The sequence below is a fragment of the Grampus griseus genome (assembly GCF_964374135.1).
Source record: "Grampus griseus genome assembly, chromosome: 1".
Taxonomy (NCBI): Eukaryota; Metazoa; Chordata; class Mammalia; order Artiodactyla; family Delphinidae; genus Grampus; species Grampus griseus.
The window spans coordinates 37,287,208-37,304,066 of record NC_139017.1 but is presented as its reverse complement, the minus strand read 5'-3'; the positions used below and the strand labels follow the sequence as shown (position 1 = coordinate 37,304,066).

Below are 16,859 nucleotides of genomic sequence, written 5' to 3'. Positions count from 1 at the left end.
AGCATGTTGAACTATATTTGAAACTCTTCATTTCTTTCTTTCTCTCATCCCTTTCCATACTACCCCATATTTTCTTGGTGACAGTGGTTCCAAAGGAACATGGAAGAACATGGTTGTTCTTGTCATCACTTTCAGAAGTCAGAGGTATCCTAGTTTCCATTTGGAGTCAATTGTAGCTATCAGCCAAGAATTTATTTTAATCTTTTTGTTTTAGGTAGTTTGTTTATATTTTTAGCTTGTGACACCTCTTGAGATAATGAGTTTTATGTTCCGTATGAGAGAAAAATCATTTATCTTTTATAAATAGCGTTAATAGGAACAAAAAGGAAAGATCCAGGTCCTGGTTTACTATCCTGGGGAGTCAGACCTGGATCTGACCTTGAAACAAGGGACTCTGGGCAGCTAAAGAATACTGTTCTGTAATTTTTGGTTCAGTTGCCTTCCCCCTGCAGGGAAGAATCTGTGTCTTTGCATTCTCAGCACTCAAACAGTACCTGAAATACACTAGGCCCACAATAACTGTGTTTTGGAAAATAATGGATGGATGGATGGATGGATGGATGGATGGATGGATGGATGGATGGGTGGATACCTGTCTTGAGGAACTACAGGGAATGCAAGTGAGACAATATCACTACTTCATAATTTTGGCAAGAATACAGTACATTTCTCTACTAAATTCCCAACTCTCGAATTTCCCACATAGCTCTTAATTGATAAATACTGATTCCACTTCAGAAGTCACCTCTTCCTATTCCACTTTAAAATATGCTTTTTTATTTTGTATGTATTCTTTTGTTTTAATTAAAAACTGAAGTAGAAATATTAAACATGATGTCAAAAAAAGCATAAAGCTGAAGAACCGTGAATCCATTAGAAACTACTAAACTGGAGTTTTTCAGCTACATAGGCCAGGGACTTTTGTGCCTTTTGATTTCTGTTATTATCTTTTTTTTTTTTTTTTGTGGTACCTCTTTTTTTTGTGGGCCTCTCACTGTTGTGGCCTCTCCTGTTGCGGAGCACAGGCTCCGGACGCGCAGGCTCAGCGGCCATGGCTCACGGGCCCAGCCGCTCCGCGGCATGTGGGATCTTCCCGGACCGGGGCACGAACCCGTGTCCCCTGCATCGGCAGGCGGACTCTCAACCACTGCGCCACCAGGGAAGTCCTCTGTTATTATCTTGATAGTTTTAGTTTCTATTACTGTACGTGTCAGTGATTTAAATTGGGCTTTTACTTATGTATCATTTCATTAAGAAATATTATTAAGAAGACCTATTCATTCTCAAATCCCTGGCAGAAACGATGAAGGTGTCTGTAAGCAAAAAGTAATAATTACCAGCAATAGAAACATAAAGAACCATTGAAAGCAATTGGTAACAATTCCTCCTAAAACTGGAACAGACATAGTATCTACATAGATCTTTTGTTTATTTAGCTTGGCACTGAAATGCTCAATATTGCCCAGGCTGCTGCCTAGGATTCAGATGGTGAGAGGTCTCTATCCCATCTGAAAACAAGCAAAATGGAGAATACTAAACTTCAGGGCTCTTGAAAATTTATTGGCTCAAATATAGGTCCTCATCAAGTTCTCACTGACACTGTACAGCCAGTTCTCATAAAATGCATTGGCATGGGTGCCAAGGAATGGGAAACTAAAATAACAACACCGAAAGTCTGAGGAGCAGAGGTTTGTTGTTTCCTGTCCCTAGTGTGGGCAGAAGGAGGTCTGCAAGATATAGAGGTAGAAGTGAGATATCAGACTCCAAGGTATTTAAAATATTTCTACTAAAATCTGGCAATGGGAAAAGTGACATTTGTTGACCTGTCACAGAAGGATCCATTTATCCAAGGTGTATTTAAAGGGCTGATGTGGCCCCAAAACTGATTCACCTAAATCCAGAAATTTGATGAACCCGTGAGATTGTTGAAGGTGCATTTCTCACAAATGTTATCAACAGCATGGAGAAAGCGTTATTGTTCATGTTGCAGAATTACCTTCATCATCCCAGCAATCTGATTTAGGAAATTTCTCCAATAATGCATTTCAAGATTACCCACTGCATGGAATTCATATTGGAGCCCTTATACTTCTTAACTAGTCAGATTTGTTCTTCTAGTAGCTCAATAAAATACCTCTTCAACTGAAACCGTGTCATACCATGGCTCCAAACTTATTAACTGCTTCCATACCCATAGAAAGTATAGGTTGGTAGACTCTAAAAAACATTCAGTCCTTTCTATATGTTCCGTCCCTCTAGGATTTCTTTTGTTCCAACAAGGTCATTGATAACCATACAACATCTCAATAACTGTTTGGGTTTGAATCCCAGCTTGCCTTTTACTTAGCTCTGGAACCTCAGTTTATTCAACCTTTCTGACGTTGGTTTCCTCACCTGTAAAATGAATGAATAAGTGTGCAGTACTCTTTGACATATAATAATAGCTCAATATCAATGACTCCCCAAATAGAAATTCTATCCGACATTTCTATCCTGTTCAGCCAGTTGCTCTGGCTCAGTTACAATGACACCTAAAGATTCTACAGGCATCTTACGCTACACGTGCCCCAAATCAAACATATCATATTCTTTCTGAAACCAGTTCTATTGTCTCCATTTGATTTTCTGAATTTGCTGTAATTCTCAAATCCAAGCAAAAATTGGAAGCTCAGGTTGCATCCAAACCCTTGGTTCGGTTACCACACAGTTTTCTAACTCCTTTTCAGGAGCAAGGAGATTAAAGAGTTAGATCACAAATCTAAAAGGCTGGCACATGATTCTCAGTCTGCGAAGAAAACTGCGTGGAAAATTTATAATTTGATTTTTTGGGAAAAAGTGCCTTGTCCTGAACCTGCTCCAGGAACTTCATTATTTTTTCTGTATCATTGTTTATTTCTTAGCAAATAATATTTACATTCATTTATATGCCCCCAAACACAAATAAGTATGGCTGCTAAGTAATATCATGCTATTAAACTTCTTGTTTAATGCTTCTTCATTATGGTTCTTGTTAGAAGTTAACGAACAGTTTATGCTTAGTCTCTTACTGGCAATTAAAAAAAGAAATAAACACTAAATCTCCTGTGAGCCACAGAAATAAATCAGTATGTCCTAATCTCAGAATGAGAAACAAAGATACAACTTATTCCTCAGACCCAACAAAGAAGAGATTTTCACATTGTAGGAGAGCCATTGAAAAGACTGAATCCCCAAATATGGTGAGCTTAGTCTAGAATGCTAAAATTAGAAGTCCAAGCATTAATAAAAGATTAGAACCTTACATCTGAAAAAAAAAAAAGTATGAAAAGTTTTTATTATTGTGCTGAGAACTTTTCACACATAATTCCATCCAGCCAACAGAAGCACAGATATTTTTCGTTGTTTTTAGAAGAATTTATACACTCTAGATGCCAGCCTAGAATTCAACAGAGATGGCCATTTATTTTGAAACTAGAGTATTCAAACTTGTCTTCTGGCATCCTAGAGGCCACCCACACTGGCTCAGATGCTGCAGCTGTAGTATTTTCTGGCAGGGCTAAGGCTTCTTGGAAAATTGCTCTGGTCAGTTGTCGCCTGAGCGCTTAATGTGGTACAGATACATTCCAAGGCTCAGGACTGTAAGGCAGGATAAGACACCCCTGGCCGGCAATGAGACTAGAACCTAAATATGCCTCTGACAGACTTAATGCAGAGCAAGAAGAACCCTAAGGAACCAGTCAACAGATGGAAACCCTACTCTCCCTTCCCCACTGCTTTTACCACTTCCTGCCAAATAACCAAACGAGTTGTTGCCAGAATCTCCCCTTTGCCTCTTTTTCCTTTTGGAATAATCAACATTTTGATGTTCTTTCTTACCATAAATAAATTTACTTGTTTCTGAGGCTCATCTGGAAAAGTCAAAATCCAGCCAAGTCATCAACATTTCATAGGAGTTGTTTTCTCAGTTTCCATGGCAGAAGGTCAAACAAGGAGAATTCTTATGAGCTGTAACTACTTATTCAGGTACAAGGTGAAAAAGAGGGAAGCTAGATTCATTTTTTCCTCTTTGTCTCTCAAGTGCACAAAGATGGAGTAATCCTTTTTCTCTGTTCATTGCATGCTACTATCACAGCTTCATGAAAGGTCTCATCCTTGTTTAACATTTGTTTCTCTTCATCCCCTATTCACATCCTCATTTTCCTGCCTGTTATACAGACACCCACTCTACTTTGTTTAATATGTGTCAGTTATGTATGTATCTCTAAAAAATCATTGCTGTGTACCAAATTGTGTCACTGTCACTCCTACCACAGGTTCAGGGGCAAGACTGTTTCCTCCATTTCAAAGAGTAGGACCATCTTTCCAGTTTCAGGGGGTCAACATGACTCCATTTATGCCTCAGAGGTGGGGGCCTTGCAAAGTATTGAATGAAAGAGGATTATTTTTGAGAATTAAGATCAAAGAGTATTTGCCTTGCTAGGTTTTGGACTTGCTTGAGATCTCTCATCCCTTCCTTCCTTCTGATGTCTTCCTTTTGGAACAGGAATATCCATCCTATACCTGCCTACCATTGTATTTTGGAAGCACATAACATGTCTGGTTTTACAGTTCACAGCTGGAGGGAATTTTGTCTCAGGATGAATCATACTTCAAATCTCAAACATACCTGACTTCAATGACATTTAGATAAAACTTTCGAGTTTAGAGTCGATGCTTGAATGAGTTAAGACTTTGGGGGCTATTAGGGTGGAATAACTGTGTTTTGCATGGATAAGGACATGAATTTAGGGGGGGCTTATGGTGGAATGCTGTGGAATGAATTATGTCCCTCCCCAAATTCATATGTTGAAGGCCTAATTCCGAATGTGACTGTATCTGGAGATAGCGTCTTTAGGAAGTAATTAAGGATGAATGAAGTTATTAGTGTGGAGCCCTGATCCAATAGGACTGTAGCCTTATAAGAGGAAGATATCCTCTCTCTCTGTCCCTCTCTGTCTCTGTCTCTCTCTCTCCCCCTCCCTCCCCCGCTTCCTCACTCCCTCCCATGTGAGACAGCAGCCATCTGCAAGCCAGCAAGAGAGCTCTCACCAGAACCCAACCATGCTGGCACCCTGATCTTAGACTTGCAGTCTCTAAAACTCTGAGAAAATATATTTCTATTATTTAAGCCATGCATTCTGTGGTATTTTGTTATGACAATCAGAGTTGACTAATATAATATAATTTTGTGTCTCTATGTATTTTAATTTATATAAATGGTAATATGCCATAGCTTAAATTCTGTTTCTTCCTTTTTTTCACTTCACGTTGAGCTTCTACATGTATCCATGTGGCTGTATGTATATCTAAGTCATTAATTCTGACTGCAGTGGAGTGCTCCAGTGTATGCTTCCAATGGATCCTTTATCTATGTTCTAGTAACAGACTATTGGCAGCCTGCTACCACAATCAAGGATGAGGTGAATATTCTAATATATAACCCTTAATAGGTTTCTATGGAGTAAATACATAGAAGTATAAATTTTGGCTCAAATAATATATATGAATCAAATCTCCCTCCATGCTGCCAGATTGCTTTTCCAAAGGCCATGTCAGTCTATACTTCCTTGGCGAGTTTTAAGAGTTTCTATTCTCACCAACATTTGGCATCGTCTAACCTTCTACTTTTTGCCAATTTGATGTATATAAATTAGGAATTTTTATTTGTAATTCTCATTTATCTAATTACTACTGGCACTGACTTGTTAACCACTGGCGTTTCCTCTTCTGAGACTTGCTAATTCATATGCTGGCGTTTCCTCTTCTGAGACTTGCTAATTCATATTCTTTTCCCTCTTTTCTACTGTGTGTCTGTCTCTTCCTCTTTGGTTTGCAGTTATTCCTTATAAACTCTAGATAATAATCCTTTATCATTCTTAGACATTGCAATTGTCCCCAGTCAGCCACCTATCTCAATTTTGCAGAACAGAAATCCTAATTGTGCTATAGGCAAATTCATGTTTTTCCCTTTTTATCTGGTTGAGATAAGAGATTTCAACCCTAAGTCACAAAGATATCTTCTATATTTTCTTTATAAACTTTATAACATTACCTCTCACTTTTTAGGTCTTTAGTCCGTTCAAACTTTATTTTTATGTAGAGTATGAATTAGGGCTCCATATTTATTTTTCTCTACCCAGTGAAATAATTTTTCCCAATTCCATCTACTAATAATTCATCTCCTTTTCCATGTTTCGGAGAGACCACCTCTAGCATATGCCAATTTCTCAGTCATAAATGAGATGTTCTGAATTCCCTTTCTCTTTCATTGGCATAGTTAATGTTCCTGTGACAGACCTCACTTTTTATTATTGATCGCTCATATCTGATAAAGAAAGTATCTCCCTCTTTTCTCTTTTTTTTTACAAATTTATCTTTTCACATACCTTTATTTTTCCATATAATTTTAAATCAATTTGTCAAAGGTGCCAAAAAATCCTATCAGAAAATTTATGAAAAATACATTGATTATATACCTAATTGATGGCAGTTGGCATCTTTAAAATCTTGTATCTCTCCAGAAATGAACATGATCTATTCTATTTAGTAACATTTTCCTTTATATCTTTTAATAGAGTTTTAAAACATTCTCCATAAAGATCTTGTGCAATGGCATATTACTCAGTCATAAAAAAGAATAAAATCTTGTAATTTGTTACAAGATGGATGGAACTAGAGGGTATTATACTAAGTGAAATAAGTTAGAGAAACACAAATACCATATGATTTCACTTGTATGTGAAATCTAAAAAACAAAACAAATGAGCAAACATAACAAAACAGAAACAGAGTCATAGATACAGAGAACAAACAGATGGTTGTCAGAAGGGATTAGAAGGCTGAGTGAAATAGGTGAGGGAGATTAATAGGTACAAACTTCCAGTTACAAAATAAATGAATCATGGGAATGAAATGTACAGCATGGGGAATATAGTCAATAATATTGTAATTACCTTGTACAGTGACAGATGGTTACTATACTTAGCATTATGATCATTTTGCAATGTATAGAAATATCAAATCACTGTGCTGTGCACCTGAAACTAACAGTGCTATAGGTCAATTATACTTCAACTAAAAAATAAAGAAATAAAGAAGGAAAGAGGAAAGAAAGGAAGAATTGCTTTATGACCTAGTGTGTGGTCAATTTTCCTAAATATTTTTGTGTGCTTGAGAAGAGTATATATTCTCTAATTCTGGGGTACACTTTTCTATGTTATTTGGTTGTACTTATTAATTCATGTTGTTCAAATCTTATATGTGTATATATTCTGATCATTTGGTCTACTCAGTCTACAAATTCCTAAGAGATATGTTAAGATCTTTCACATGATGATCTATTTTGTTAATTTCTCTCTACAGTTCTGACAATTTTCACTTTATGTGTTTTGAGGCCATTTTATTAGGTGTATACAAGTTTCACAAGTGCTAAATTAAACCTTTTGTCTTTATGTAATTATCCTCTTTATCCTTAATGATGTTTCTTTCTTTAAAGTCTATTTTGACTTTTTTAAATCTGTGCTTTAATTTCTTTCACCAATATGAGATAATTCTCAGTCACGATCTCTTTAAATACTGTTTTTGCCTAATTCTCTCTCCCCTTCTTCTGGGACTCCAATTACACATAGATTATAAAATTTTAGACATTTTCACTGAGTCCCACTGAATCTGGAGGTCTGTATTTTTTATTCTGTCTGTGGTCATTAGTTTGAATATTTACTATTGATTTGTCTGCTACTGGTCTAGCTTCCTTTAAAACCCATGAAATTAGTTATTAATTTCAGATACTGTACTTTTCAATTTTATAATTTCCACTTTATTTTTGATGGATTTCAATCATTTTGTATTATTCTCTAACATTAAATCTATATTTTTATATATTAATAATAGTTATTTAAAGTACAGGTCAGCTAACTTTAACATCTGAATCACATGTAGATATGTTTAGATTTTTTATTTTTCTCTTGAATTTTAGTCATGTGGTTTTGTCTTTTGATGTGTCTAGTACTTTTGGATTGAATACTGAACTTTTTATGTGAAAATTATGACTGTTCCAGATGATATCGTCTTCTTCCAGAAACATTTCACTTTCTCTCTACTAGGCTAATAGAGTGGTACTGATCATAATCCAACTAGAAACTATGCCAACTCAAAGCCGTATTTAAGCTCATTCTACTATTACCCACATCCTCTAGGTTTTTCACCTGGGTACCTGGTATATTCCTTATGGCTCCAAACTCTAATTGTTGTCACACAGAACTATAAAAAAGCTTCACTCTGTCTTTCAGTGGCTTTCCAGAGAGAGAGAGAGAGAGAGAGAGAGAGAGAGAGAAGTCAAATAGACCCAGAGAGTTTTTTGAGTTGAGGAGCGAGAGACCTGAATCTGGGGAGACAAAAGTAGTTAAAATTTATAGGGCAGATTATGAGAAAGGAGGGAGTTACATGAGAAAAGAACTCTGGTTAATTGCAGAGAGTATTTGGCTAAGGAATGATTTGTGAATATGCTAGAGCAGTGGTTCTCAACAGGGGACAATTTTGTCTCCCAGGGGAAATTTGGCAATGTCTAGAGACGATTTTGATTTTTATAACTGGGGGAATGATATTGGCACCTAGTAGGTAGAGGCCAGGAATGCTGAAAAACTTCCTGCAATGTAAAAGACATCCCCAACAACAAGAAGTAATCATGTCTAAAATGTCAATAGTGCCACAGATAAGAAACTCTGCATTAGAGGAAAATACACAAGGCAAAGGAAAGATGTTTCAGAAAGCAATAGACTGAACAATTCCCAGAACTCGTAAAGGCTGGAAATAGTTTATGTTCCACAGGCCAAAGTGGAAAAACTTTGTAATACACAGGGCATTTAATAGAGTCCTCAGAAGGGTATTGTCTTACTAGTGAAGCTAAATTAGCCCTAGACCACAGGTTATTCTGTCAGTACCCTAACAAACCTTAAAAGAAAGTGCTGAAAAGTTCTAATTATTTAAAACTAACTTTACTGCATGTGAGAATAAAATCTGACACTATTTAAAGGAATACAACAAAATCTAGTAACCAACTCCTTAAAATGAACTATGTCTAGCATCTAAACAAAAATTACCTGGCATACAAAGAAGCAGAAATATATGACCTATAATCAGGAGAAAACTCACTTCATAGAAATAGACCCAGAAATGACAGATGATGGAATTAGCAGACAAGGATGTTTAAAAGGCTATTATAGATATATTCAATTTGCTTAAGAAGATAGAGGAAAATGTGACATGATGAGAAGACAAATGAAATAAATTACTGAAAGTCTCAAATGAACACCTAGAGATGAAAAAATACAATATCTGAAAATAATATATACTGGATGAGATCAGCAGCAGATTGAATTCTGAAAAAGAAAATATTAGTAAACTAGAGGGAAAAGCAACAGAAAATATGCAAAATGATATGTAAAGAGATAAAATGAGTCAAAATATTAAGAAAGCAATAACCACAGAATACATATTCTTTTTAAATGTACACAGAACATTCATCAATATTGACCAAGTCCAAATAAGTTAAAGAGAAAATACATAAAAATTTTTTCCTTGACCACGTTTGAATTCAGCAACAAACATATGGCTAGGATATCCCCCAAATACTGGAAAATTAAACAACACTTACTACATAACCCAATGATAGAGGAAAAATCACAACAGAAATTATAAAATGGTTTGATTTGACTAAAAATGAAAATACATGTCAAAACCTGTAGAATACGGGTAAAATAGTTCTTAAAGGGAAATTCATAGCCTTAAATGTTTGAATTAGAAAAGAAGTTCCAAAATTAATTATCTAAACTTCCACTCTAAAAGAACAGTTAAAAAAATCAAATTAAACCTAAAATAAGGAAGAAATAATAAAAAAAGAATTCAATTAACTAGAAAGCAAAACAATAAAGAAAATAAATGACCTTTAAGAACTGTCCGGATATACAACTGATAAACTTCTAGCCAGACCAAGCAGGAAAAGAAGGGAGATGATATAAATGAGGAACATCAGGAATGAAAGGGTCATCACTACAACTCCTACACACATTAAAGAGCAATAAGGAAATATCATAAATAATTTTATGCACAAAAATCTACAAATTAGACCAAATGACCAAATTCCTTAAAAGGCACAAATTACCAACACTCATTTAACAACAATAACAAAAATATTTACTCTGAATAGTCCTTTATGTAATAAGGAAATGAAATTCATAGTTAAAAATACAAGAGCTAGTTGGATTCACTGGTGAACGTCATCAAAAATTTAAAGAAGAAATAATACAAACACTATACAAACTCTTCTTGAAACAGAAAAGGAGGGAGCACTTTCTTACTCATTTTATGAGGCTAACATTACTCTGATACCAAAATCAGATACATGTTACAAGAAAAGAAAATGAAAAGACCAATATCCTTCATGATTAATATTTTAACAAACTGAATTAAGAAATACATTAAAAGGTAATATGTCATGACTATGTGGGATTTACCAGAAGTCTAAGGTTGATTTAATATTCAAAAATAATTCAACCTACCATATTAATAAACTAAAATTAAAAATATATGATTATCTCAATAGATGTAGTAAAAGCATCTGAACAATTTCATACCTGTTCGATATTTTTTAATCTCAGCAAACTAGGAACAGGAAGGAATTTCTTCAATCTAATAAAGGGTATCTGTGGAAACACTTAACATTATGGAACAAACTGCACTGTGAAGAACAACATTATACTTACTGTTGAAAGACTAAATGCTTTCTGCCTAAGTTTGAGAACAAGACAAAGATGTCCCCTTTTTCACTTTTATATAGCATTGTACTAGAATTCTTAATATAATAATGCAAGAAAAAGAAAAGCCATACAGCTTGGAAAGAAAGAAGTATAACTGTCTAACAGCAGCTAGCAGGAACAATGTGAAAAATCCTAAAGAATCTACAAAAGTAGATACTAGAAACAATAACTGAGTTTAGCAAGGTCACTGTACTCAAGGTAAGTATACAAAAATCAAACATATCTATATATTAGAAACTATTGGAAATTAATATTAAATGTAGTACCATTTGCAAAACATCTAAAATATGAAATATTTAGGGATTAATTTAACAAAATATATGCAAGGACTGTACATTTAACATTATAAAACATTGCTGAGAGAAATTTAAAGACTACATAAATGAAGGCTACCATGTTTATGGGTTAGAAGACTAAATATCGTTAAGATGTCAATTCTTTCCAAATTTATCTGCAGATTCATTGCAATCCTAATCAAAATCCCAGCAGGATTTTTTTTTCTTTTTGTGTGTTTTTTGGGGCAGAAATTGACAAGATGACTCTAGAATTTATATTTAAATGCAAAGGATAGAAAATATAAAACGGCTAAAGCAATTTTACACAGGAAAATGTTAGAGGATTTCACTACCTGACTTCAGGACTTATTCTAAGGGTGTAATGATAAAGAGAGTATGATATTGGTGTAAGAACAGACATATATATATTAATGGAACAGAATAGAGTCCTAAAATAGACTATTTACGATCAAATGAAGCCTAAATGTTCACTGTCTTTCAAGAAGGGAATGACAGGACAGTGACTGGAGAAGGTCATAGGATCAACGGAGGTTTCTTTTCTTCCCCCCGCCGCCCCCAGATTTATTGAGGTATAAATGACAAATACAATTAAGATATTTAAAGTGCACAATGTGATGATTTGATATATGCATATACTGTGAAAGAATTTCCACCATTGAATTAATTAACACATTCATTATTTACTTTTTTTAAATGAGAACATTTAAGATCTACTCTCTTAGCAAATTTCAGTTGTACAGTACAGATTATCAACTATAGTCACCATGTTATGCATTAGATCCTCAGACCTTATTCATCTTATAACTGAAAGTTTGTACTCTTTTTACCAGCCTCTCCCTATTTCCCCCACCCTCCAGCTTCTTGCAACCACTTTTTTACTCTGTTTCTACGTGTTTGACTTTTTTTTTTTTTTAACATTCTGCACTAAGTGATAACATGCAGTATTTTTTTCTCTGTCTGGCTTATTTTGCTTAGTATAATACCTCCCAGTTTCCTCCATGTTGTCACAAATGACATGATTTCCTTCTCTTTTAAAGCTAATAGTATTCATTATCTATTCTTTACCCATTCATCCATTAGTGACACTTAGGTTGTTTCCATACCATGGCTATTGTGAATAATGCTGCTCTGAACATGAGAGTACAGATATGTCTTTGAGATAAAAAATACCCATGTCTTAATCCCTAAAACCTATGAAAATGTTATTTTACAAGGCAAGGAGGAATTAAGACAGCATATAGAATTAAGGTTGTTAATCAGCTGACTAAAATGGAGAGATTATCGTGGATTACCTAGGTGTGCTCAATGAAGTCACAGGGTCCTTATACGAGGGAAGCAGGAGGGTCAGAATCACAGAGAGATTTGAAGATGCTATACTGTTAGCTTTGAAAATGAAGGAAGGGACAACAAGCCAAGGAATGTAGGTGGTCTCTGGAAGTTGGAAAAGGCAAAGAGGCATATTCTCCCCTACAGCCTCCAGAAGAGATACAACCTTGTTGATACCTTGATTTTAACCCAGTAAGACTTATTTTTAGACTTCTGACCTCCAGAACTGCAAGATATTGCATTTGTGCTGTTTTAAGTCACCGAGTTTGTGGTAATTTGTTGTAGCAGCAATTAGAAACTAACATAAGCTGAGGGTTCAGTAGACAGTGGTGAAAGTTTGAAATCCTGCTTATGGGGATCAGGTGAGGTAACTGATCAAACCTGGAGGTTTTAGAAGGCATTAACTAGGTAAAGAAGGAAGAAAAAAATGTTCCAAGTAAAGAGAAGATCCTGAACAAAATCAGGGAAACAGGAAAGCTTAGCACATAGAAGAGTCACAGCTTGAAACTTAAAATATTAAGATAAAAGCTTGGTAAATGATGTGATATGTATGTGTCTGTGCACATATGTTACATATATCATGATCAATGGCAGAATTGAAAATAGAACTTAGGGCATATGCCAATGAGTAGCTCTAATCTGTAACTCATCTCCGGAAGTATGACTAATCTAGACACTTGCTCCAAAACTAAACAGTATCTTTTGTTCTTTTGTTTACACAATACTTTTTGAAAGATAAAATTATTAAAAGTTACTCCAAGAGCAGCATGTTTTGGGTTTAATTTCAGCCCCACCATTTATAAGGTGTGTGAGCTTAAGCAAGTTCTCTCGCAGACCTTCAAAATCCTCATCTATAAAATGAGGATTATAATTATATTTGCTTCATAGGTTTTTTTTGAGGCTGAGAAAAGATGATGCTTGAAAAGTAAATGTCATAGTGTTAGCTACTCTTAAAGCTATTGTTATTTTTATTCTTGTGAAGTTTCTCATAGAATGTGTCTTAGATCTCAGGCAATGAGCTCGTTTGGGAAGCTGCTGCAGCGTTTTTTTCTGCCTCTTCCTCTGAATAGTGACTGATAATAAATAAACTAGTTGTCATTATGCCTTGACTGAATCATTAGCACAAAAGACTATGCAAGAAATTGTAATTTTCAAAAGCAACCGTGAACAGAGTGTGGCATCAGGACCAACTGATTAGCTGTGGGAATTATGTAATATTATTTTGAAGTATTTCTTATTTTGTGGGACAATAAAAATATTTAGTCTCAGAGACTGTGCCAAACAGAGCTACTATTTATAATTCCTGCAATGACACCAGATTTTCAGAGAAAAGTCAATAGGTAGTAAACTAAAGAAATGAGTTTTGAGAGAGCATCTATGACAAGGCATTACAGTTATACTCTGCATAAGTAAAGTTAGTAAAATAACTTCATTCTTTAATAAATCCTTCTACAACCTGGGCTGTGTACTCAATCCCATACTTTTGTGTAACTGAGTGAGAAAATATGTCTTGATTTCTATTGTAAATAGGGGCTAAATTGTTTGTGCTTGATTTAGCCCTTGAGATAGCCCTGGTATTCTATGGTTGCATAAAGAACATACAAAGTATTGAAAGCATTATTGGATAATATGGATGTCAGAGAGCTAGAGAAACAGAGGATTTGATACACTTATAATTATTGGCAGGATAATGTTTCAACATCATTCCAATATTAAATTTTTGTTGATTGATGTATAGAAATTAAAATATGTTGTGTACGCATATATATGTATACACATTCACACTTAAAATAAAAATAAAGAAACAGTGTACAATTTAGATTTCTTTTCTTGAACTCTTTGGTTTTTAAGAATTTCTTTGCTTGTTTTTACTACAGACACCATTCACGTCTTTACCTAATATGTCATGAAATAATGTTCACTAATTAATGAGCATAGCAAATTAAAAATTCTGTAGATTTGACGTGAAACACTGTCTGACTCTTTTCACCAACACTTAAATTAGTAGACACTATGCACCTGGACTTCAGGGATGATGCCTTTTTGTGTTTGTATTTCTAGCACCTTGCTCAGTGTCTGGAAACTTGGAGATGAACAAACACATACCAGAACAAATGAGTGAATGACTACTGAAGAAAATGATAAAAACAGGAGTAATTAAACAAGTTGTTAGTTTTCTGAAGCTCTCAAAGGTTTAAGGAGAACAATGGTTGCCGTGTATTTAATGAGGAACGTACCTAAGAGATGGGGCTGAGAAGCCCCACGCGTCTGAACACCAAGAGCTAGAAGGCAGTGGCAGCTGGCTGATCAAACAGGTTGACCTGCTCCTCATTCAAACTCTTTTATTGGACACATATCTCTAGATATGTCCTTAAATCAAAGAGAGTATAACATAGTATTTGGTTAGTCTGATCCTTTTAGTATATTCATTTGCTATTTTATTTCTTTCCATGTTTCTTGCTTGAGAAGAAAGAAGAATTACCATATCAAAGCCTGTAGCTCTCCTGCATCGTGACAAAAATTTGAACTTGGCGTTTGAAGAACATGAAAGAAGCAAGGAAGAAGAGATGAATAGTCATGGATCCTCTGGTCATTAACTGTATTATGCTGAGGTGGCCACTGAGGCCATCTGGCCCTTATTTTTCTAATTTGCAACTTGAGAATATAGAATTGGATATTTACTGAATTCCCTTGAAGTTTAATAGTCAGTGACTCTTATTAAATATATGATATTGGGGGGGGTAAATATGAAAAGCATGGTAGTTAAGGGTCCATTTTACTTCCTCCTTCAGTAACTTTGCAGTAGCTTTTCTAAAACAGAGACTTGCCTTTCCCCCCTTAATTTGCTAATTTATTAATGTCAGCTGTGCATATAATGGGAATGAGAATGATCAAGACGACCATAGCTCACCCCAGCCCTCTACCAGAACTGAAGCAAAGACGAGAAGGGGTGCAGAGGACAAGAGCCAGATCACCTAATTTCTCCAAGAGTAGTAACAGGACAAACTAAATTTCCACTGGGCTCTGTCTGATAAGGAATATCTTGTATTAAGGAAGATGGAGCTTAAAGAAGGGATTATAAGCAGGAAAGTGACCAGGGAGACAGATGGAGATGAGGGATGAATATAGATTCGGGGAGAGTGTCCATCAGTGAGTTTCAGAGAGCTGGAGAAGTAGAGAAGGTTGTGGTCAATTTTGCTGTGAATTGTATGTTTAGATTTCTTCTTCAAGAAATAAATGATTTATTTCTAACACCATTTGAATCATGGATGGACCTAGAGATTGTCATAGTGAGTGAAGTAAATCAGACAAAGAAAGATTGTATGATATCACTTATATGTGGAATCTAAAAAGAAACGATACAAATGAACTTATTTACAAAACAGAAACAGGAAAGGCGCTGGCAGTTGACTCTTGTGCGACTGCTTACTGCTCCTCGCCGTCTTCGCGGGCTTCCTGGAATCGTTGCAACGCCGCCGGCATGTCTCAGGCTGAGTTTGAGAAAGCTGCTGAGGAAGTTAAGCACCTCAAGACCAAGCCAGCAGACGACGAGATGCTGTTCATCTACAGCCACTACAAACAAGCAACTATGGGTGACATAAATATAGAACGGCCTGGAATGTTGGACCTCAAAGGCAAGGCCAAGTGGGATGCCTGGAATGAGCTGAAAGGGACTTCCAGGGAAGATGCCATGAAAGCTTATGTCGACAAAGTAGAAGAACTAAAGAAAAAATATGGAATATAAGGGACTGGGTTTGGCTGCCAGCCACACATTTCACCTAAACTGATCTAATACCTTGTTTTTCTAATACTGTGGATGAAGTTAGTAAATAACTAGTTAACCCAGTTGCTCAAAATAGCCCAGGATATGACACTAACAGAATAGGCGCTGAAATGGTTACTGATCCTTGCTGAGCAGTTTTTATCAATAGATCAATTAAAAGTAAAAAAAAACAAAAACAAAAACAAAAACAAAACAGGAACAGACTCATAGACTTAGAGAATGAACTTATGGTTACCAGGGGGTAGGGTCGGGGGGAAGGGATAGTCAGGGAGTTTGGAATTGACATGTACACACTGCTGTATTTAAAATGGATAACCAACAAGGACCTACTGTATAGCACAGGGAACTCTGCTCAGTATTATGTAACAACCTAAATGGGAAAAGAATTTGAAAACGAATAGATACATGTATATGTATAACTGAATCATTTTGCTGTACACCTGAAACTAACACAACATTGTTAATCAACTATACTCCAAGATAAAATAAAAAGTTAAAAAAAGAAATAAATAATTTATTTCTAGATTCCTTTAAAAAAACACTTTATGTTAGAATAGTTTTAGCTTTATAGAATAGTTACAAAATAGTACAGAGAGTGTGCACGTAACCCACATCCCGTTT

The 16,859-nt window shown here is 35.4% G+C and overlaps 1 protein-coding gene across 1 annotated transcript; it reads left to right on the top strand.

Moving 5' to 3' along the window:
- The first annotated feature begins 15,853 nt into the window (after nucleotides 1-15,853).
- On the top strand, nucleotides 15,854-16,394 carry LOC309824611 (acyl-CoA-binding protein-like). Its single transcript, XM_082657586.1, has one exon. It carries the CDS (start codon nucleotides 15,936-15,938, stop codon nucleotides 16,197-16,199), a length of 264 nt encoding a protein of 87 aa, XP_082513712.1. The 5' UTR covers nucleotides 15,854-15,935; the 3' UTR covers nucleotides 16,200-16,394.
- The last annotated feature ends 465 nt before the right edge of the window (nucleotides 16,395-16,859 follow it).

Coding starts and splice junctions, on each gene's coding strand:
- LOC309824611 (XM_082657586.1), top strand. CDS start 15,936: ATGTCTCAGGCTGAGTTTGAGAAAGCTGCTGAGGAAGTTAAGCACCTC.